This window comes from Brassica napus, chromosome A7 (genome assembly GCF_020379485.1).
Source record: "Brassica napus cultivar Da-Ae chromosome A7, Da-Ae, whole genome shotgun sequence".
In the NCBI taxonomy this organism is placed as follows: domain Eukaryota; kingdom Viridiplantae; phylum Streptophyta; class Magnoliopsida; order Brassicales; family Brassicaceae; genus Brassica; species Brassica napus.
This window is the reverse complement of record NC_063440.1, coordinates 6,480,739-6,503,963: the sequence shown is the minus strand read 5'-3', so window position 1 is coordinate 6,503,963 and position 23,225 is coordinate 6,480,739. Positions and strand designations below refer to the sequence as shown.

General features: G+C 38.6%; 3 protein-coding genes and 1 non-coding gene across 4 annotated transcripts; 2 read left to right on the top strand and 2 right to left on the bottom strand.

The window, feature by feature from the left end:
- Positions 1–5,467: 5,467 nt before the first annotated feature.
- LOC125576860 lies at positions 5,468–5,574 on the top strand. The gene has a single exon (XR_007315283.1). It is a non-coding gene; the product is annotated as a small nucleolar RNA R71 (small nucleolar RNA).
- Positions 5,575–11,753: 6,179 nt separating this feature from the next.
- On the bottom strand, positions 11,754–16,529 carry LOC106355011. Its single transcript, XM_048737205.1, has 2 exons — positions 13,310–16,529; positions 11,754–13,182 (listed from the first exon to the last, which is right to left on the bottom strand). Exons 1-2 carry the CDS (start codon positions 13,358–13,360, stop codon positions 12,673–12,675), a joined length of 561 nt encoding a protein of 186 aa, XP_048593162.1. The 5' UTR covers positions 13,361–16,529; the 3' UTR covers positions 11,754–12,672.
- Positions 16,530–18,441: 1,912 nt separating this feature from the next.
- Positions 18,442–21,007, top strand: LOC111199189 (replication protein A 70 kDa DNA-binding subunit A). The gene is made up of 3 exons (XM_022688603.2): positions 18,442–18,694; positions 18,775–19,074; positions 19,240–21,007. The coding sequence occupies exons 2-3, from the start codon at positions 18,815–18,817 to the stop codon at positions 20,861–20,863; spliced, it is 1,884 nt and encodes a 627-aa protein (XP_022544324.2). The 5' UTR covers positions 18,442–18,694; positions 18,775–18,814; the 3' UTR covers positions 20,864–21,007.
- On the bottom strand, positions 20,979–21,463 carry LOC111199190. The gene has a single exon (XM_022688604.2). It carries the CDS (start codon positions 21,461–21,463, stop codon positions 21,107–21,109), a length of 357 nt encoding a protein of 118 aa, XP_022544325.1. The 3' UTR covers positions 20,979–21,106.
- Between the last annotated feature and the right edge of the window lie 1,762 nt (positions 21,464–23,225).

Here is a 23,225-nt window from a genome sequence, read left to right as displayed (position 1 = left end):
TTTAGAGGAATATCGATCGATGCATCTTTGCACCGTCGATTGATTATTCTATAGTAATATTGATCGACGCACTCTTAGTCAAGCTTTACGCGCGCGTTGAATAATGCTCACTAGGCTTACTAGATCAGCTTTCGCCTTACTCTAACAATCCTAGCTCAATTAGGACGGATTCAGGGTGAGATTCAAGTGTTAACTTGTGCCTACAACTCCTAAGTCAAGGTTATAGCTAGCTAAACTTGAAACATGCATTAATGACAATCCTAATGATGAATATCACAGCTAGCAATATATAGTTGGGGCTAATCCCTCATAACCTATTTGAACCCTAAATCTAACAGTAGAACTACTCAAACATAGCTAAACAATTCATAACAACTTGAAGGTATAAAAACTACATAGATATATAATAGATAATAATGGAGTTCCAATCACAAATCTCTTTGGATCTTCTCTCCAACAAGAAAGCACACTTTGCCTAAAACACTTTGGCAAACTATAAATATTAGGTTAAAACTCATCAGGGGCAATCTTGTAATTTGGTGAAGTCTTGGTCTCTAAGTTGGCTGGAACCAAACGGGCTTTTGTGCATTTCGCTGTCGATCCATGTCACAAGGTGTGCATCAATTGATTATTTCCTCTGAATTTCGACCTCTGGTCTTGCTCGATGGTCAGCTCGGAGTCCTCTCCTTTTATATCCAAAAATGCTCCAAAATCATCACTTTCTTCCAAATCACTCATGAACCTATAAATATACTAAATATAAAGCATAGTAATTAGTTATTAAAACTTTTATAAACCATGGCTAATTTTTTTTAAAATCCATGGCCTATCATTAGGATTGCTAGAAGCAAGAGACTGCTGCTTTAGTTAAAGACTAGTGAATATATCGATCAGCTCGCTTACATTTTTCGAAGGTAGCATCGATCGAACGCTAACTCAATAGCATCGATGAATGCTCGATCTATGTCAACAAAAGAAAACTGAGATATTTGACTTAGTAACAGATTTGATTTGAAGCGAAAGGTGGACATCTTATGCATTAGACATCATGTTCTAGGATTGTTATCTGCATACCTTAAGCATTCTATATCATTGTAATCATGATTGCCTTCACCCTGCTTTACTTATTTATTTATTTCTAATTTACTGCCTAGCTTAATCTTCTGATCGTCCTTATAACTTTTCACCACTGTAACTACATGTAACCTTTCTGGTTCCCCTTCTCTCTTCTCTTCTCTCTTATCTCTTCTCTCTTCTCTGAATCCAATTTTTTTACTGGAAAAGTTGTAGGCGAATAGTGGGTAATGTATCTACCCCTCGCTTCCAAACATTGTGTGATCATTTTATTAATGTAGAATAATGGGGTCACAGGAGACACTCCTACCCCTCTACACCACAAGAAATCATTTCAATCTTTTGTAAATATATATAAATGCCAAAGAGAGGTGGAAGGAAAACCATGAACACTAAGTCTAATACCTTCTAGACTTGCAAGAGGATTCTGATCCAATGTTTACCGAACCCAAGACAAGCAAGTTGAGCTCAATTAGGTTGGAGGTCAGCTTGGTTCTTTCAAACATTCTCAGCAAGTGTGAATAATTGGCATGATGATCCACTTCAGCATCTATAGTACAATCTGTGACACCCCCGATCGTAGATGACCGGAAATGACACGGTCGATGTTCCTCGATGGTTGATCCGAGGTTCTCAGAATATACTTCCTATCACCTTAGACCAACAACCAAAGAACACCGACACTCCTATCAGATATCACTCTAGGCTTTTCAACCCGAAAAAGCAATACCTGATAGTTATTTCGTCTGAACAAAGACTAATATCATATGGAACCCGTACTTTAAAAACATTCTTTATATATCATTCAAAAGCATGTTAAAAATTTGGTTATAAATTAACCTCGAGGTTTTTGGTCAACAAATCTTATACATAAGAAATATCAAAACACCTTTGCAAGGATAATAAGACTACCGCTTGCTAATGATGTTCCTTCCCGTCCTAGAGTAAGGCCTCCCGTCTACTGGTTACCTGCATCACAAATGAGTCATGAGTAACTAGTTTACTCAGTGAGCCTAGTCCCCCACCCAATGTATATTAATAATATCTCAAGCAAGCAACTTCAATTGTATGCAGTGGAAATAAGTTCTATAACTAATAAAAATACATATATAAGGCCTATCCTTCCATTGACGTGAATCTTATGTTAAACATCACCTCCACGACACCCGCCATTCACTCATACTTATAATATATATATAGACTAAACTCGGAAAACCACAAAGGCTAACCGAGCCTAGCGGGAAAATAAATATAACCACCATCTCCATTAGATATTCCAAGATTGAACATCTAGTGCTGCATGCAGTTACAAGGCCTCCAGGGTGCGACCCCATCATCGTGTCTTGGTGACCTTGTTCCATATCGCATGAACAATTCACAGTAATGCGGGAACTTTCAGGAGAGTGAGTATACAATAAGACTTCACATGATTTATACTCATATATTTAATAATATAATATATTAGTACTTGAGAACAAGTATTAAGGTTCAGAATAAACCTCTACGAAGATTCATTAATATTTATTAAGTGTTTACACTAAGTAAACACCTCACCAATTCAATATTGATCAAGAGACAAAGCCAATCAATCATCTACATTTTTAATCATGCAACACTAATTCATACCTCTTTAATCATCTATCTAGACTCACCTTTGATTCCATGAGATTGGCTAGAGAAGACTAGACTCGAGCTAAACTAATAACACTCCATTTCACTCCTGATTCAGAACGTGAGGATACAAAATCAGTCAGGTCGATTCCAACAGAAACTCTACTCAGCTTAGTTCAAAGCAGTTTAGTTTGGTTCAAGGATAATTCAGTTGAGCTAGGCCTTTAAAAAAAATATCTAAGCGACATAACTGAACCAAGATCAATCCACACAAGGGCTTAAAAACTAATATGGACAGGTTGCTTAACAAATCAGTCCACTTGCTCCATACAAAACTCCTCTGAACTTGTAGCTATGGCATACCGATTTCCTCAAGCTTTAAGATGAACTTGGTTGATATAAACTTCAAGCTGAACACACGTCTAACATGATCAGGACAAGATATCCATGATAGGTTCAAGATCAGAAATAGACCAAATCATTTTGGTTACCTAACAAGAACTGAAGCTCAACCCAAACTGATCTCATCAAACCCATATGTTCTAACCAATAAAATCTAAGGCTAAAGAACTTGGGTGATTCTAAACTCTTGTTCCGTTTCCTCGTCGGACAAAGGGGGTGCTTCAGATCGTGGTTGTTCACCCTCCTTTTGCTTGCCCTTCTCCGCCGTTGATAACTTCTTAGGGACTGCTTTCGGTAGTGTTCTTCCACTTCTTAGTGCTACGGCACTGCATTCCTTAGGATTCTTATCGGTCTTTCCATGTAGAGTACATTGCTGTCTCTTGACGCTCTCGGCTGTCTGTGCGATCTGAACGTCCATCTGACGCATATGGCTGGCTACATTATTGTATTTGGTACTCAGGTCATTGATGTTGGGGTCGAAAACGGTTACGACAAAGTTAATATCTAAACCTCCGCAAAAAACAAGTGTGAGTGTCTTTGTGCGACAATTATGCTTGGTAGAAAGAATGTCACGACACATGATCTCGAGATAAAACCTTGTTCAAGTCTTGGTTGGATCAAACACAAGCTGTCCCAAGGTAACATAAACATATCTAAACCAGCCACGGATAGGTTCGAGTGTCATGATCGGAACACGAACAAGCCAAGCTCAGTCACTACGCAACGACCGAATATGCACACTGCCCGGTCCCTACGTAGCGACCGAGCTCGAGCCAAGCTCGGTCGCTGCGTAGTGACCGACGCGTCCCGCTCAGCAACCGAGCATGCATGCCGTTCGGTCGCTACGTAGCGACCGAGCTTTTCCGAAACGTCAAATACGACACGAATCCATGTATTCTCGTCTACTCTTTGATGCTATCTCTCGAAGACCATAGCAAACTCATTTCATGTTTCTCGACATTTGAAGTCATCAATCAAACTTTACGATAAAAACCGCGAAAAGTTTGTTTTATCGAAGGAAACCGTAAAAAACGCTTCGAGCCAAAAGACGGCCCAAAGGGACCTAAGACATGACCTAAAAGCCCACTTTACGATTTTTTAACCAACAACCCGTAAACCGTAGGATGGTTTACGCTTGGTTCACAAGGAAAGATAAATGTCAAGTTATGAAGTTTTGGAAGATAATTACGAAGATCAGGAAAAATGGAATATCTTCATTTTTGGCTATGACGGTTTAAGCGCAGAAGGGGAAAAGCGTAAACCGACCTAGGAGGGAGTATATAAGGAGTCCTAGGCGAGAGGCATGGGAAGAGAACTTTTTCACAGCAAACTTAGCACTTAGGGCGATTTTAGGCAACTTTCCGTTTTCGTTATTCGAGCTGCGACTCAATTAGGTTTTTGCCATCTTAGGGTTTTTTAGAACTAGGAATCTCGCCGAAAGCTCTCGTAGCCCAGGCACTTACCTTGTTGTAAACGCTCAAACGCAGATTCAGAATAAGAACTATCTTGCTCTCTTTTTCGATTTCTTATTTTATTACTGTTCTCGTTTCGTGTTCTGATTGCTTGGCGTGTGGTATTAGCAGATATCCGAGACTTCTGGGAAACTAGGGTTCTCCTACTTTCTTAATTTAAATGGAAATCAACAGTGCGAATTTCGGTTCCCAAAATTGAACATGTGGTTCATCTTGGAGTTGATGTCTGTGGTGGCTTGATTCAACGCTTTCCCGTGAATTGCTGACCCTGGAGCAACTGATGCATCATCGTCGCTAGAACCTTCATCTCATCTTGCGGAGCAGTTGTTGGCGAAGGAGCGGTTTCTTGAGCAGTCTGTTGCTTTTGGTTCTGGAACTGGTTGTGCTGCGCCTGGCTCAGGACATATGTTCTTCCTTGGTACGGTTTCTGATTGCCGCTGTTCTGTCCTTGACTGTTCTGCGCGTTGTCAACCGGTTTGTCCGTCTTAGGATACGCAAAAAGGTGAGGATTGTTCCTCACGTTAGGGTTCGGGTGGTAGTTTTTGTACTCCCATCCTTGTCTATTGACGTATCTCACTTCTTGCTGATCATCCATGGTATTGTCCCCTTCAGGTGTGGCGTCTGAAACATTGTTCTCTGTTGCAGCTTCCTCCATGATGAACACTTGGCTCTGATTGCCCTTCAACAGCTGATCAGCCTTTGCCGCTAGATCGTCTATGCTGTTTACGCTCATGGAGCGATCATTCTCCTTGTTCTTGTTGAGTGAGCTTGACGCCATATTTTTGATCAGTGCGAATGCGCCTGGTGTTGTTTGGGTCATGAAATATCCATTGTTCGAGGAATCAAGAGAATTGCAAAACTCATAGCTCACTCCATCATAGAACACTTCCGGTATGTAGTCATCCTCAAACCCATGGTGAGGGCATTCCTTTCCGTACTCCTTGTAACGCTCCCAAGCATCATAGAAAGGCTCGTCGGTCTTTTGCTTAAAATTAGAGATTTTATGCCTCAGAGCTGCGGTTTTCGTCTTCGTGTAGAAGTGGCTTAAGAACGCTATTCTGACTTGTTCCCATGTAGTAATTGTACTAGTCGGAAGGGAGGCTAGCCAGCGAGATTCTTTCCCATCCAAGGAGAATGGGAACAATGTGCATTTGACGTAGTCTGGTGGCACTGCATACACGCAAGAGAAATTGCATACCCTCTCAAAGTTCTCGATGTGTCCAAAGGGATTTCAGCCGCGAGACCATTGAACATTTTTTTCTGCACCAGGTCGATCAAAGCATGCTCGATCTCATAATCCTGTCGAGTGCAGGGAGGGGGGTTGATGGCGGAGCGATTGGTAGGGAAATTCTGCGGAAGGTTCAGCTCTCCGATGGGAGCGCCTTGTTGCTCAGCTTGCTGAGCAGCGAGTTCAGCTGCTGCTTGGCGAGCAGCTTCTTGTGTGTTGATGGTCTGTGGCATCTGTTGTTGCATGAGCGCCATTGCAGTAGTGAGATCATCCTGGCCTCTATGATCACCCATTGTGGTGTTAGTAGGCGGCGGTTGTTGACGGTTCTGTCGTTCTAATCTTGCGAGCTCTTCGTTACTTAGCGTGAATAATGATCCTTGTGCGTTGCTCCGAGTTTGTCTACTGGTCATGCACCTAGATCATTGGCTGCAACAAAGAGAAGAAAGCAAGTTAGATATTTTAGACTAAGTATAAAACTGAAAAATAGAGGTAAGTATCTGGTCCCCGTCGCAACGGCGCCAAAACTTTATACACTAAAACAAAACCTTTCCTACTGTCAAGTTAACAGTGGTAATTGTAATATTTGAGATTCAATCCAGAGGACCAGTTTACACTTTATTCTTATGAGTTTTCTACTTAGCTTAATGATATACCTTGGATTTGACCCATTTTTATCCATGGTACATTATTATTTTACTATATATATATCTATGTTTTCTACTCTTCTAGGTATGTTTTCAGGTTCAGGTGCATTTCGGAGTAAATCTATGACTTTGGAGCATTTTGGAACATCAAAGACATTTCACCCGAGCTGACCACTTAGAGGTCGACGAGAGGAAGAATAATCGATCGATGCGCATCAGTGCTGACGATCGATATCAGGAAATGCCTCGACAGATGAAGATTAATATCGATCGATGTACACAAGTACCGTCGATCGATGTCGAGACACCAGACGCGATATTTTGGATTCAGCAGACTTAAAGACCAAGGCCAAGCCAAATTACCAAAATGCTCTGACGAGTTTTTAACCTAGTAGAATATATACTGCCTAAGTGTTTGACGGCATGGAGAGCTTTTTCTTTTCTAGACTTAGTTTTGTTACAAGTTTCATTTGGAGAGAAGAGCACTTGTGATTGGAACTCCTTGTTTCATTTTCTTATCATCTATTCTATGAGTTTCTATTTATCTATTGATATGAATTGCTATGCTATGTCTGAGTAGTTCAACTGTTAGATCCAGGGTTCAGATAGGTTTGTGGGATTAACCCCAAACTATAGATCTGCCTTGTTGTGATATTCATGATAGATTTGTATTCATTGCTTGTTTTAGCCTAGCTAACTAGAACTTGATCATAGGATTGCATATTCAAGCACCCTTGTTATCCCATCCTGACATTGATCTATCATATTAGGATTGCTAGAGAGGGCTAACCGTCAATTTAGAATCTTAGTAGGGCATTTAATACTCGCGCATAGGCCTGGCTAGAACCCGTCGATCGATGTCCTCAACTGACAATCGATCGATGTTGGCAAAAGTGTGTCGGTCAACGTCTTAATAGACTATCGATCGACACTCTCTTGTGTCTGCATCTAACCGGTGAGACACAAGATCTAGTCTGTTAACCAGTGGTACATGCGACAGCTGATCACTGAGTTAAGCGAATGAGCTCTAATATATCATGCATGCAACAGTTAGGCATCTATAGGAATTATAATCTCCAACACCTGAATAGTGGCCCTGCATCTAATATCATTTCCAACCTAAGTTACATTTATCATTTACTCGCTAGTTACTATTGCTATTTTATTTAAAACATTACAACCTTTAGAATTAATATACACTAGATTTAATTGTTCCCTAGCTCCTTGTGGATTCGATCCCTAAGTACTACATCTGAACCTCTTTTGATGAGAGTAACACTCCTTAGGGTAATTTGAGTGGTATCACTTAAATTAAAAGTGGGGTTTGAATGTTGGTGGTAACGTGCAAGTAAAGTAAATGATTGCAAAGTGTAAATTCGATATTAAAAAGAAGCCAATCTAGGGTTTCTCATCGGGTGTTGATACTTAACCAAACATTCATTCAAGCGCGATGTAACACAATCTAGAACACGGATCACTCAAGTAGAACAACCCCCTGTCATGGTGCTGTCCCCTTTGCGGTTCGATCTTGACGCCTAAACTATTGTTTGGATCAAGGATCAACCACAAGCAATAGAGATCAAGTCCGATAGGCACACCGAGCACTCTAGTATCTACTTTCGCTGACTAGAGATTCGCGGCTCATTCACCCAATATCAAGTAATCTCCTACACGGTTAATGAGAACATTCAACCTAAGATCTAGCAATAAGTGATCAGCTTAGAACTAGCATTAAGAACAGAGGTGAACGAAGACACAATATAGTCGCTTATTTATGCTTAGCTTAGCGATCAATACCCTAGAACCCTATATGTGCTAGGATAATCTGCTCACAAGATGAACAAGACATGATAACTGAATAATACTGCATATAAATCTTAAGAGAAATCAATAGGGTTCAGGATAATCTTCTCGGTGAAGAAGAGGAGTCGTCTCTCTTACAATAGCAAATCAATATTCGGTCTTAGTCTTCTTGTAAAAACTCGCGTCCCCACAAAATAAAGATAAGGATGGCTTTTTATATGGAGGCGCCATCGACATCAGAGGAGATAATAGGTGATTAGGGCAAATCTTTGAAAGATATGGAAACTTCCATAAATGTCGAGAACAATCGTCTGGCTGTTCCTAGTGGGATCAACCGTCAGACTGCTCCGCTCGATTGTTCCGCCGGGAAAAAGTCCAATTCTTGCTCCTTTCTTCACGCTTCTTCCTTCAGCTCTTCAGTATACTCCAGACCTGAAATGACTCTAAAAGGACTGGACTAACTCGATAAAACATTGAAAACAAGTTAAAAAGCATATACACAATGGTGTCAAAACACCATATATCAAGGTGTTTTAAGGTATATTACTACGATATAAAGTCTATTTAGAGTAATTACAGGTTCATGTACTTACTTGAGGAAAATGATGTATTTGGAGCAATTTGGAGACTTTTGAGAGCTTTGCGGGAAACAGAGAAGAAGTCGATTGTTGAACCAGAATATTCACCGACGATTACCAAGCATAATCGATCGATGGAAGGCTCGTACCAACGATCGACGGCGAAGCCACTCGCGAGTTAATGACAAATTAGAAGACTGCAAGTTTCACAAAAGTTCCAATAATTACATTTTAAGTTCATGGCCGCCTGATAGGCTATATTATTAATCTTTTGTATCATTTTAGAGGCAGACTTGCCTAGAGACCTTTTAGACCTAGTTTGGAGAGAAGCTACAAACCACCATTGGAGGGAGAGAGAGCTTAGTATTGGAGAGATAGATCTGAACTACAAAACAGAGAAGATCTTCAACTCCCTTGCTTTCATTTTCTCTACTGTTTTCTTTTGTTATTCATTTATTTAAATCTTATTCAGACCATCATAACCATGTTTCTTATGAATATGTCTGAGTAGTGTTACTGTTGGATTTAGGTTCTTCATAAGGTTGATTTATGTATTCCTAGCTTAAACTGTTGCTAGGGTGTTTAAAATATAGTTCTTCATCTAGTTGCTCTTAAAGCTAAGTTTAGGATTGATCACCCTTTAACTTAGATCCTAGGATTAATTGAGACAAGCCATTGCTTGACTCAATACCTGAAACTAAACTAGTATGATCTAACTAACTAGATACACACGAGAGTTGGTCTAGTAAGTTAGAGAACACTAATCAAATCCGCTCGTAAAGCTTTCTGGAAGAAGCATCGATCGATGCGACGACTGTTTAGTCGATCAATATTTTGAAAGGTGTATCGATCGATGTTCTTTACGAAGCATCGATTGACACTTTCTCGTGATTAACATACGAAAGTTGAAATCCGAGATCAGGATTAGATAATCTAATTGATTTCACCTAAATTTGAGTTCGAGAACAATCAACACAATAATATAGCAAGGTTCTCTCCTGCTGTTGACACATCAGATTTTTAGAGTCTTAAGAGGTTGACAGGTCATTAAATGAAAAAACTTGAAAAACCAATCATAACATTTTGGTTATCCACGTCATTGCTTTGTGTTTAACGTTTTCTACATTGTGTATTTTGAGAGAGACATCAGTTCGTGGTTGAGGAATGGTGCCGAAGATAAATCATCTTCTTCAGAAACTCCATATCAGAAGAAATAGTAGCGTTGAGAGACTACTTTCAAAGCCGGCACAGTTTATCTCTTTCATTTACAGTTTACAGAGACCAGCCGCCGCTGGCGTCGGAGAAGAAAATGGCAGAGATAGAGTGTGTCGGAGTAGTGGGTGCTGGTCAGATGGGTTCAGAAAATCGCATAGCTCGCCGCCACGAACGGCCTTGACAATTGGCTCATGGACGCTGATAAGGATGCGCTCTCGCCACCGCAGCTATCTCCTCCTCCGTCAATCGTTTCATCTCCAAAGGCCTAATCAGCAAGGAAAGATTCAATCGATAATCCTTAAAAAAATCTACTTTCCACCTGGGAATCTATATTTACAATTAGACATGATGTTTTGTTCTCCGTCTAAGATCGTTGTCTGAGCCAAAGATAGATTAGCCTATAGTGTGTTCTCTTTATTTTCCGATAAAGTTAGTTGCTTTATTGATTAAGATCACACATATAGCTTCTTAGACTATTTCATGATCTTGTAGAGACTCTGCAGTTGTTCTTATGATAGTGTTTAGACAAAAGTGTATTTGGGGATTAAGTACTGTGAAAATAGCCAGAGTTTGTGATAATAATTAGTCTGCCTCCACATTGTGATTGTTTTCTTAGCTAAGCTCACAAGCTAGCCTTTGTCTACAGGTCAAATGCTGAGTAATGATTCCTTTTCAAGGAGGCTCGGAGGTCTTTACTGTCTCTATTACCTTCATGACATCCAACCTTTTAAACCCAAGTTCCGGATTGTACCTCACTTCGTAAGTTTTACCATTTGTTGAATCTGTCTTTACCGGTTATAAACTTATAATCATACCTAACTAGCATGGTTCTCATCTTACAAAAGAGCTTGGGAGATTAAGGGACTTTAACATTAATAATACAAATGACGAAATCCAATGTGTCTCTGATAAGCTAGCTGTTCCATTGGCGTTTGTGCAGAAGAAGAGTAGGAGCCAGAAGAAGAGAAGTGGCTGAGTTAAGTATGAGAGTGGAGAAGAGACTCCTTATGACAAGGAGAGTTTGAATAATGAATAAGTATTATTATATGAAGCTATGTCGTTTTGGTTATTTCATCTCTATTAAAGGGGGAGTGTCCCTTATGGAAACCTTATCAAATGATCAATTAACAAATTAATACTCTTCTTATCTCTTCTCTCTCTTTCTTGTTACAAAGATAAGCTTCAGCTTATCAGTCTCCTCTCCTTTTGTTAACTTAAAAGAGAGAAAAGAATAAAAGAGTAGTTGAAGGATTCTTTCCAGAGAGACTAATCCTCCACACAGGCACTAAGACTGCGCAATATACAGTTCATATCTCTGAAGGATGAATTATTTATTCTTTAACATCTCTCTCTCTCTCTCTCTCTCTCTCTCTCTCTCTCTCTCTCTCTCTCTCTCTCTCTCTCTCTCTCTCTCTCTCTCTCTCTCTCTCTCTCTCTCTCTCTCTCTCTCTCTCTCTCTCTCTCTCTCTCTCTCTCTCTCTCTCTCTCTCTCTCTCTCTCTCTCTCTCTCTCTCTGGTACCGTAACAGAGCCTACAAAATACGAAAACGGAACTCTCTATCTGACAGACACGAAACAATGAATGAGCTATATATGTTTGGCATAACATTTAAAAATAACAAGATGATGAGCTTGAGCTTTACTTAAGTTTGATGTCTTAGTTTGGTCAGTGGATTGAGGTCTTTGTTTGTAGAAAATTGGAAGTGGCTTCGCCTTGAAGCATAACCTTTGCCTTAGTTTACTCTCTTCTTTCTCCACATTCCTCTCCTTCTCCTTATGTGCCTCCATGGCTTTGAATTTCTCCTCTAGCGTCTGAAACATCAAGAACCATTTACAAATCGTAAGCCACAAAGAAGAAAGCATAGAAACCAAGAAAAGAAAAATAAACTCAAAGCTCATCTTGCCTTTTTTCTTCTCTCTGCTCTCTCCTCTGTTCTTAATCCAAACGGTGTGAAGTAGCTCGGCGTCCTGATTTTTAACCCCCAATAAACAAGTAAAAACACACACATTAACCATATGAATTGTGCAATAATTCATTTAATTAAAGATGTGTTCTTACTTTGCAGGAAGGAAATTCCATCTTCCTCGACCTGTCTTGGTAGAAGAATCATGAGCTCTGCATTTACTTTTAACACCTGATGAGTTACTTCTCTAACCACACATCATTTAAGTAGAGTTAATTGAGGCAGTGTGTTTTACCTTCTGTTACTAGACAAAGGTGTGGTGAACAAAGAGTCCTCCACAATTCCCTTTGCAGACACCTACAGTTAATCCAATCACAAGAACATAAGGCACTCTTGGTTTACCCTAACATAAAATGAGTGAAACACTCACCTTATTATTGCTTGATGGTGTCCGGAGAGGAGTTTTGCATTCTTTGGTTTGTAGCTTAGAAGAACAAGAAGCTCTTGTTGACCCATCAATCTTCCTTATCATGGACACTAGCCTATTGAACTCTTTTGCTGGTGTGAAATTGTAAGAGCTGCTCTTGTTACTACTAGGCTTTTGACTTGGAGTCCTCTCTGATATATTGAGCTTAGACACTCTCGGCTTTGTACTGCTCTTTGGTTGTGCTTCTTTAATTTGTATTTCTTCTTCTGCAAACAACTAACAGATGAAGAACAAGAAGCCAGGGAAAAAAAAACTTTAATAAAAAAAATATTCCTTAAGGATCCTAGGCGTTTTCTCTTCAACCTGTTGTTCTTCTTTAACTGTAGAGCCTTTGCCATTAATCTCTGACTTGTCTTTCCCACGCTTCTCTTTCTCATCAGACTGTCTATTACCAGACATGCTTACTTTTTCTGCAACTACTTTCATTTCAGCATCTAAAGATGCTCTTGGAATCTCAAGAACCGGGTCGGATTCTTTCTTTCCTACGCCATTGATATCTTCTTGAACTGGAACCAACTCATCAGAGGTTAGCTGTCGGAGCAAGAGTGCCTCTTCGGGAGCAGCTTTTCTTGCAGCAGCGAGTTTCTTGTAGTGAGCTTCGAAGAAGGCTTTCTTCTGAGCCACAGACCCTGGCCTCGAGTATCTCTCTGTCTCCGCCACATAACGGTTCTGTGTCGGGAAAGATGACCATTTTTCCCAGTCAATTTTCTCAGACATGAATCTCCCAAAGGACACTGACTGTCCTAAAGCACCAAGAGAATCTCCCTATTACACAAAGATACAACATATACATCTTTCTTAGAAATCTCTATGAACAAAACAGAGAGAAAATGTTAAAAGTAAGACAAGGAACTGAAATGGAAGTAGAAAGAATGAGGAAACTAAGAACCACCTGTGGAGCTGCGTATGAGAATGGCTGCATGAGGCAAGCAGATTCTCCCATGCTTTTTCTTTTTGGAACAAGGTTCTAATTTTACCGACAGTCAAGTGGGGAAACAAATGCTTGAGAAAAACATGTTTATATTTGGAGCTTTGATGGAGCCTCAACAACTGAGAAACTTCATCAATCAATAGACCTACAGACCACACTTGTGTTGTGTGCTTACCGAAAGTATGTCACTTTGTTCCTTAAAACGTATCAGTAAGACTAACAATTGTGTTTGATATAACCTTTTTAGTGATATGATTCTCATCTAGAATGGAACAGGCTAACCTTTGAAACCGAGATTACAATTCATTCATTTAGATATGGTGAGTACGAGATACCAGTTCCTTAGACAGAAGAGTATATATAAAGGGTAATGTTGAACATTTTTATTATTTTTCTAATCTGGGTAATGAAGTTGATTTGAGATCCATACATAAACAGTCTATAGGGTATGCAGAACCCAAGAAGCGTGCAATGAAAAGTACGCTACTTCATTTGAACTGTTTTGTTAGCATCTTTTATCTCTCTTAAGTTTTACCATTAATGCTATTCCCTCTCATATTATATCAAATTACAAAGTTTGAACTCTCTGAGATTTTAAGCATGTGTGTTACTTACCTTTTATGATCCATATATCGCTTGATTGTTGGTAATGTTAAGGTGCATGAGAAATAGTGAAGACTGTGGACATAGTCACGTAAAGCACATAACAAAGAGAAAGAGTTGATAGGAAAGAAGGTTCAAAACTGAAAGAGGAATGGGATTTACAAAAACTTTCGTTTATGAAAACACCGAGTTTGATGGTCCGGACATTGTTTTAGATTGACCCTGTTTACAGAAACTTGGAATACCAAAGAAAAACTATATCCATTTCATGAAATACCTAAGGGATAACACATTAGCACATGATTTTTGTTTTCGTATAGCATATGAAATGCTTTTTATAACACATGAAATTCCAAAATTCCAAAATTCCAAATCCCATATTTTCTATGTTCCTTTTAATTATTAGTCTGGCAAATGGCAACATCAAAATCGGAAACATACATATTAAACAAAGAAACATACGAATTTGAAATATTAGTCTGCACGCGGTTGCATATGTAGCAGGCCTAGGCATCAGCAATTTATTGACTACTACATACCAGTTGGTTTGCTAAAGTAGAGTGTAATGAGATCGTCGATCTTATAATAGAGAGAGAGAGAAGAAAACCATTGTCTTTCAAAAAGAAACTTATCATAAATCTGTCTTTTTACTTATAGAATATTTTTGATCAGAATCAAATAAAACACTTATTACAATAAATGAAACATATAACTTTAAAATTTATGAATTGATTTTATAGAACAAATAAAAAACAACTTTACAATTTGACAAAAAACAACTTTACAGTAAATTCTAAATTTTTGCAATTCTTTTATAAATCTTTTTGAGTATGTAATATCAAATAATACTACCTAAAATAAAATTCTAGGAAAACTCGTCATTTGTTTGGATAATAAATACTTACCATTATAATATATAATTAAGCCAAGAAATTCATATTTAAAAGAAGAAAAAAAATTAACAATAACACTTATAACATCACCATTATTTTATATATCTAATAAACAAAATTTATAAATTTTATCCCGCCGCGTAGAGCGGGTTTTGACCTAGTTAATATCAATAAACCCCTAAAACCCCAAATTAAGTTGTCTACTTATCATACCTGAGAACATACATGAATCTAGCTATTTCCCAACTATCAACAGGTTCAAATCAAACCAATCAAGCAACTGCCTTGCTCACCATTTCATTTACTGCTTAAAACCTTTTAATCTAGCTTTATTTCGAAGACTATAAATCTATTGTGTAATCCTAGAGTCTACATGGATTCAATCCCTAAGTATTACATCTGAACCTCTTATTTGAGAGAGTAATTCACTCCTTAGGGTAATTTGAGTGTACCCTCGACCAGCAAGAAGTACTATTCACAGAATTAAAACAAATGACAGTCTAGGCAATCTCAAGCTCAGGATACCATACGATCTTGATGCTTACATGGAGTGGATGCAACAGTGTTCTGTAGTTATGCTATTCATTGGTGCGACCAAGTTGTCACTGCTAGAAGAAGAGCATGAGAGCTTTGTTATTTTTACCTATAGACAAACTTATCACAAAATGGAATGTCAAATACAAAAAAAGAGTGTAAGAGTAATCATACCTTGTAAAGTATCAACTGATTGAGACAAATTGATGTTTCTGTTTTGTATAACTGCTAAAGTAATCTAGCCAGATTGAACAAGGTTGGGATTTTATTATGTGGCACGTCAACAGAGTGACCAATTTCAATCAGCATATGGACAATTCCAGCATCCTTGTACCATATAACAGTTACACCTGTTTTTTCTAATTTTTCCTTTTTATCGAGAAAGGTAATCCATATTCCATCAACCAGAGCCTTCTTAAAATTGTCGAGCGCCGACTGAAATGAAGAAAATTATTGACGCTAATAGCCAAAATTGAAAAGAAAGCAAGCCGTAACGATACTCAAATTCTTTTTTCCTAAATTGTAAAGCAACAATGTCATGCACGAATTCTATTGGTACTTCTTGCCCTCCCATTTTCATGAGTGTCCGTGCCTGATAGTTTTTGTTTTTGGTTGTTAGACAAAATGAAAATGTAGCTGAACAGTCAAAATCACACTTGATATAAGAATTTCCATCTTGAAGCCGTCAAGTGCAGCCCCTATGTCAGATGATATCAGCTGCTCACCAAGCCCAACAAAATGCCTACAAGGTTTTAAATCTTGGAAACAAAAATTGCAATAGATACGGATTCATATCCCTATTAAATATTTTGTAAACCAAACTAACATAAGCATCATGTGGATCAAGTTTTGTGGCCATCCACATGTACCCAAGAAGGAAAAGAAATATGAACATGAAACTTTTCCAAATTTCATGGGAAAATTTCAGAATGACAGATCAACAGAGAAAAGCATGCAGTCATTAGACCCTCAGAGTTTCGCAGTTTTCAAGATATACTTACTTCTAACACTTTCTCGAAGTTAGATACTGATCCTTTAAGCTCCCCAACTTTAGTTGTACTCTCAGATTTGGAAATCGAGGAGTTAATTTATAATGATTCAAATCATCTCTATTTGGAAATCAAGGATTTTATTTTTGAAGCAAACCTAAACGGCTCTCCCCTACAAATAAGGAAATAAATGTCCATGATGAATTTGAAATAAAGATCATATGATCCTCTCGACTATTCCTTAAACCTAACTCCAGGTCAAGAACTCCTACTTCCAAGCAAGTTAGCAGATCTCCTAAGACAGATTTTGGCAGATACATGTGATCATTGTTGGCCATACAACAATGTATGCCCACTGTAGAATCAGAGCCGAGCCTTGAATTTTAAAGGCAAGAAGCCCAAAATGAAAAAAATGGCCGAAAACTTTTTTGTATGTGGGGAGTTTCGATCTCTGGTTCGGGATCCTAAACAATGGCTATTTAACCACTGCACTAAGACACACTTTTGAGAAAATGTGGCCGATTATTTTGATATTATATGTCGGCCGGAAGCCCATGCTTCTTTTGCTTGGGCCCAGGGCCGGCTCTGTGTAGAATATTATTTCTCGGAATTCCTGGTCCATGCCGGGAACCGTCGACTAAAACAGGGAGACAAAGTACCCATTAAAGTATGACAACGATCTGTTCATGCGCCCTCAAATAAGATCTGTACACGCCATCAAGGCCGTGCACCAAGAAACAAATCTCGTCATTCACTGAAATGAAAAAAATAGGATCATGAATTCTTTGAGATTATTTGAGCTCATCAGGCCCGAGCCTGGAATCTTATTGGACAGCGATCGTCCATCGACTATTCAAGACTAGATATCTACTTCCGGGTCTGCATATGGTCTAGGCCAGAACAACCCGGAGATGGCACTAAAGAAGTGACATCCTACTCATGATAAGCCTGCTGAGATAGAACGACTCTGGTAGACCAAAGTGCACATGTTATCTCTCGACTTCACCAACAAAATCGAAAGATAAGGGGCAAACTATTGGAGATAAATAATTTAGAGAGATTTTGCTCCTGCTTTCGAGCATGACACCAGCCTTCAGATTCCTGTTTAGAAAACTTTCGGCTCAAACCCAGCTTCATCACTGCCTCCACGTAAAATTGAAAACTTTTACGAAAAGGGATTTTCCATATTTTTGAATATGGAAGCCTTGACCTAGTTTCTGACTACAATCAGCCTATATAAAAGGGGATCCAAATCCATGAACAAGAGGTCGACTATTCAATACACACATATTAGGGTAGGCGTGTAGAACTAGGGTTTAAACACCAAACACTGTAGTTCTGACTCTAAAGTACACCCGAGGTACCGACGGGGGCTGACTGACTAGGTTGTGGGACATAGGAAGTTGTGGGACAGTAGCTTAACATGAGGTACCGAAGGGGCTTACTGACTAGGTTGCTTGGTGTCGAGTCTATCAAGTCCATGTGTAGTGATGACTGAGTTCATTGTATTGTTTGATGAGTGTTATAGTTATTTCACTGTTTGATTGTTAGTGGCTAGTCAGTCTTTTTCACGCATTGAGTAGCATATAGTTTCATGCGCAGAGACTAGTATAGAAACACTTCACTGAGTAATCTATTTACTCATGTATTCCTTTTACAATATATATACAAATAATGGATATAACTAGGCTACTTTGGGAGTTCTAAACAAAAGGATGTGTATCCAAAATGCCACACTCTGAACCTAAGGTCAGAAAAGGAAGAACAGGTCATTACATAATTTATGACCCATGAATTCATATGCATTGGAGAGATACATAGTAATCAAAATATTTCTAACATTCTTCTTCAAAATAACAAGCAAAAACTATTGGGCCTTGAGCTAGTGGTACTTGGTGAATCTATAGCAGTCCAGGGGCGAATGGAACCTGAGTTAAGAGGGGGTACACAATCTTAATTTTACCATCTGCTCTACCAAATTTTTATTATTTTACCTTACAAAATCGAATACATAAATATAATTGCGGGTGCATGTGCATCCATAATATATAAGGTGGCTTCGCCCCTTCGATCACTATCGATCTCAGTCGCTAGACCCTGTTGTTAATTTAAAAAAAAAATAACAAGTAGAAGACTATATAGTAGTGGGGTTGTCATCGTAATTTAAACCGAATTTAGAGGTACAAAATTCAAAATTAAAGGAAACCCATATCTAACCGATAAACGCTTCCTAGTTTGCGCGACTCGCAACATCGTTCCCCCACACAATTCAGTTAAGGAAACAAAAGCTTCCAGAGGAATCTCTCACAAGTTACCACCATCTTAAGGTCGCCGATCTACTCTTCCTCTCTATCTATTTCTCGTTTTGGTGATTATTATTCTTTTTCATCGATTTCTCCATTTCTAGGGTTTGGTTTATACCTAGCCGGATCTCGAATACTGTAATCATGCCGGTGACTTTGACTCCGAACGCCATCGCGGCGATTAACACAGGCGACGTCAATCTGAAGCCGCTGTTACAGGTTTTAGATATCAGATTGATAGGGAAAACTCAGGAGAGGTACCGTTTGCTAATCTCAGATGGTGTCTCAGCTCAGCACGCTATGCTCGCTGTTCAGCTCAACGATCGGGTTAAGTCAGGACAGGTTGAGAAGGGATCCATTGTCCAGCTCATCGATTACATTTGTAGCGACGTTAAAGGCCGCAGGTGATTTTTTTCCATAGTTGTGATGGACTCTATGGTTTAGTTGAATGTTTCACGATGAGATTCAAAAAGCAGTTGTAGCCTTGTTTGAAGATTGTTGTCTCTGGTGGTTTGCACATTTGTTGTCTCTCTTTGATAGTGATAAAATCTTATGCATATTGTGTACAGGCTTACGATTGTGCTGAACATGGAGACCATAGTACCACAGTCTGAAACCATTGGGAACCCAACAATGTCTGCAGAATCTGATACAGAATTCCAAAAGCCAGTTCCAGGTCCAGGCAACATACATCCTCCGAGTAGGGTTGGTTCAGTTGAGCAGCATTCAACTAATAAAGCGCCTCCCAGGGGTGTAAACATTACTCCATCTGTTCAGCCTGCATATCAACCACCTCCAAGCTACAGAAATCATGGACCCATAATGAAGAACGAGGCTCCAGCTCGAATCATCCCTATCGCTGCTCTCAATCCATATCAAGGTCGGTGGGCCATTAAGGCTAGGGTAACTGCAAAAGGAGATATCAGGCGTTATAACAACGCAAAAGGAGACGGGAAAGTATTCTCTTTTGATCTGCTTGACTCTGATGGAGGGGAGATTCGTATCACTTGCTTCAATGCTGTTGTTGACCGATTCTATGATGTTATTGAGGTTGGTAAGGTGTATTTGATTTCAAAGGGAAGTTTGAAGCCTGCACAGAAAAACTTCAACCACTTAAAGAACGAATGGGAAATTTTCTTGGAGTCAGCATCGACTGTGGAGCTTTGTCCCGATGAAGATGGCTCCATACCAAGGCAGCAGTTCTCCTTCCGTCCTATAGGCGACGTTGAGAAGGCTGAAAACAATGCCATACTCGATATCATTGGGGTTGTGACTTCTGTGAACCCTTCTGTCCCAATCCTAAGGAAGAACGGGATGGAAACCTATCGGAGAACCCTCAATCTGAAGGATGATTCAGGAAAGGCCGTTGAGGTTACGCTATGGGGAGAGTTCTGTAACCGAGATGGTCGGGAACTTGAAGACATGGTTGGTTCAGCCTTTTACCCCGTTTTAGCAATAAAAGCTGGAAAAGTAAGCGACTTCAGTGGTAAATCAGTTGGGACAATATCGTCAACACAGCTCTTCATAAATCCAGATTTTCCTGAAGCTCAGAAACTGAGGAACTGGTTCGATCACGGTGGAAAAGATACTGCATCCTCCTCCATTTCCAGAGACAATATGCCTGGAGGAGGTTCGAGGAACGAGATACGAAAAGTTGTTTCCCAGATCAAAGAGGAAGGTCTTGGAAGATCAGACAAGCCTGACTGGGTCACAGTCAAAGCAACCATAGCATTCATCAAAACTGATAGCTTCTGCTACACAGCTTGTCCTTTGATGATTGGAGATAAGCAATGCAACAAGAAGGTGACACGGACTGGAACAAACATGTGGCTCTGTGACCGGTGCAACCAAGAGTTTGAGGAATGCGACTACAGATACCTTCTTCAAGTGCAGATTCAAGACCACACTGGGATGGCTTGGGTAACGGCGTTCCAAGAATCCGGTGAAGAAATCATGGGATGTCCGGCTAAGCAGCTTTACACGTTGAAGCACGTATTGCAGAATGATGAGGAATTCGCAGTGATTGTTAGAAACAGACTGTTTCATCAGTACATGTTAAAGTTGAAGATTAAAGAGGAAACGTATGCGGAGGAACACAGACTGAAGATGACTGTGGTGAAGGTTGATACGGTGAATTACACATCCGAGAGTAGATACTTGCTCAACTTGCTCGTTGGGTCTCTACAGGTATAATCAGAGGGATCTCAAATTATCTTACATTATGGTGGTTATCGATATGCTGTATTTGAGCGTTGTGCTTTTCCGAATCCCATTTTTATTTTGGATTCATTGAGACTACTAAGACAAATTCATGAAACAAGGAGTTTTTTTTTTTAAGTTTTGAGCATAGTACACACCAAAGTTTCATTAAACGATACAAAACATGAGGCACAACACATTAACAACAATGAAGATAAAATATAGCTTGCTAGCTTCTTAGGTTCTCTTGACAGGGTCAAAGTTGGAGACACCGACGACGGCACCAATGATGACGGTGAGAACCACGCCACCAGACGCAATGCTGAGCAAGAAATTCTTGAGAGAAGGAGAGATTCCTGGACCAGCAGCTTCAGCCATCTCCGGGATGACCATTGAAGCGGTGAGAGCGGCCGCAGAGAGTCCGGTTAAAGCCTTGCCGAACTTGATCTTAGAAGCCCTAACTTCGAGCCTCTGTGTCCTGCCTCCAGGTGCAGACATGGCCTTGGATGGTTTCAGAGGTAACGGGTTGAAGAAGGTCGATGAGCGGGTCTGGTTAAGTGGTGTGACCAATGACATTGTGGAGGTACAAGCCATGATCCTTCGAGTCCTTCGGTCTCTGGTTCTTTAGGAATGTGTGAGATTGCTTGCGTGATGGATGTACTTAAGGGAGACGCAAGGAAAGTGAGGTCGGAGATTGGAGATGTGAGTCCTACGTGGCAGAGTCTGACTTTTCGATTGGCTGATTGGATAGATAAGGTTATCTCAATTGGAGAATGTTAAAGGTGATAAAGATTTCGTTTATCTCACTCCGATACAACGTTACATTCAAACACGATTATTTTATAGAATTATAAGAATGCTGGGCATATTCATTATTTTATTTGATATTTGTTTTAATCAATCAAAAATCTTCTTACATCTATATTTATTTTAAATTAGGTGTTTTTCTATATCATGTGCCGCAATAAAAATTTTTAATTTAAATTATACTTATTATTATTTTAGATTTTTTTAATCAATATTTTAATATAAATTATGATTTAACTGAACATAATTAAAATAAAATAAAAAAATTTGTTTACTTTAAATTATATTTAAGAATAGATATGCATATATTTAAAATTATAATATTAAATAAAAAAATTTATCTATTTTTGGATAAAATATATTAAATAACCTTGTATAAAATTAATAAAAAATATGATAGAAAATTTGTATAATTATCAAAAGTACAACTAAACAGTATATCTAAATTTGTAGATATAAAAAAGAAGGGAATAAAATCAAATAAAGAAATCAAATAAAGGAAAGAGAGGGAAAATAAAAAAATAATAAGTAAATAAAAATGAAGTAGAAGAATCTAGATTCCAAATGAAGAAATTCAAACTTAAAAAAGTTTCTTTCTGATTTTCGAAGAATGAGGGGGCAATGAGATTGATCGAGAAAGATCTCTCGTTCTTCTTATAAAATCGTATGATTGGATCCGCAGATGTTTGGTAAAAAGAATAATCTTATCCTTCTCTTTTCAATCGAGTTGCTAAAGCACCTCGAGGCTAAATGTTTTTAACTTTTTAAAAATTATAAAAAAATGATTAGTAATAAAACTGTATAATTATAAAAAAGTAGAAAAAATACTTTTGAAATTTATAAAATATTATTATATTTCTATTATTATATTATTTAAATAGATTTATTTTAATGATGATGTAAAATTTACTACCATATTCTAAAATGTTTATCAAAAATAAAAATAAGAATTAAATGTAATTGTCTATGTCACATTTAGTCATAAGCCATATCATCATTTCTATGATATCATGTCAGATTTATTTAGTGAAAGCGATTGTAGAAAGAACATGTGTCAAAATCACTTTGCAAAATAATGTACAGGAGATTGAGCCTCACATAGCTACTCGCATTAAAACTGATTTCTCAGTAAGACACATTTCTATCTTTTTTTATACTTTAAGACACAATGTGCTGGAGGCACACTTTCACAGTGTACGAGACGTTTTTTTGACAGATATGCCCTTTGCTTAGGGCTGGAGAGAGATGATAGTGTAATTGTTTTATTTTGTTTAGTTAGGTGTCCGAAAAGTTAGTTTGTTTTCTAGTTAGAAAAAGTAACTTCGATGAGTTATTACTAAAGTAGGTTTATAGGAGAAAATGTCGATTTACATCCGCTAGATGTGGGGCATAAAACCTAATCTACAGGCCAGGACATGTTGAAGGGTTGCTGAGTTATTAACACTCTAGGTCAGTTTTCAAGTTTTTATTACACTGTAGAGCAGTTTGTGCTATTAAGGCAATTTTTGGTGGTTAATTACAACACTAACCTCAACTACAAGAAAACCTA

Excerpts from the sequence above, each read along its gene's own strand:
- LOC111199190 (XM_022688604.2), bottom strand. The coding sequence starts at position 21,463 with ATGGCTTGTACCTCCACAATGTCATTGGTCACACCACTTAACCAGACC.
- LOC106355011 (XM_048737205.1), bottom strand. The coding sequence starts at position 13,360 with ATGGGAGAATCTGCTTGCCTCATGCAGCCATTCTCATACGCAGCTCCA. Across the intron at positions 13,183-13,309 it reads TCTCATACGCAGCTCCACAG|GGAGATTCTCTTGGTGCTTT; the intron begins GTGGTTCTTAGT and ends TTTGTGTAATAG.
- LOC111199189 (XM_022688603.2), top strand. The coding sequence starts at position 18,815 with ATGCCGGTGACTTTGACTCCGAACGCCATCGCGGCGATTAACACAGGC. Across the intron at positions 19,075-19,239 it reads AGCGACGTTAAAGGCCGCAG|GCTTACGATTGTGCTGAACA; the intron begins GTGATTTTTTTC and ends TATTGTGTACAG.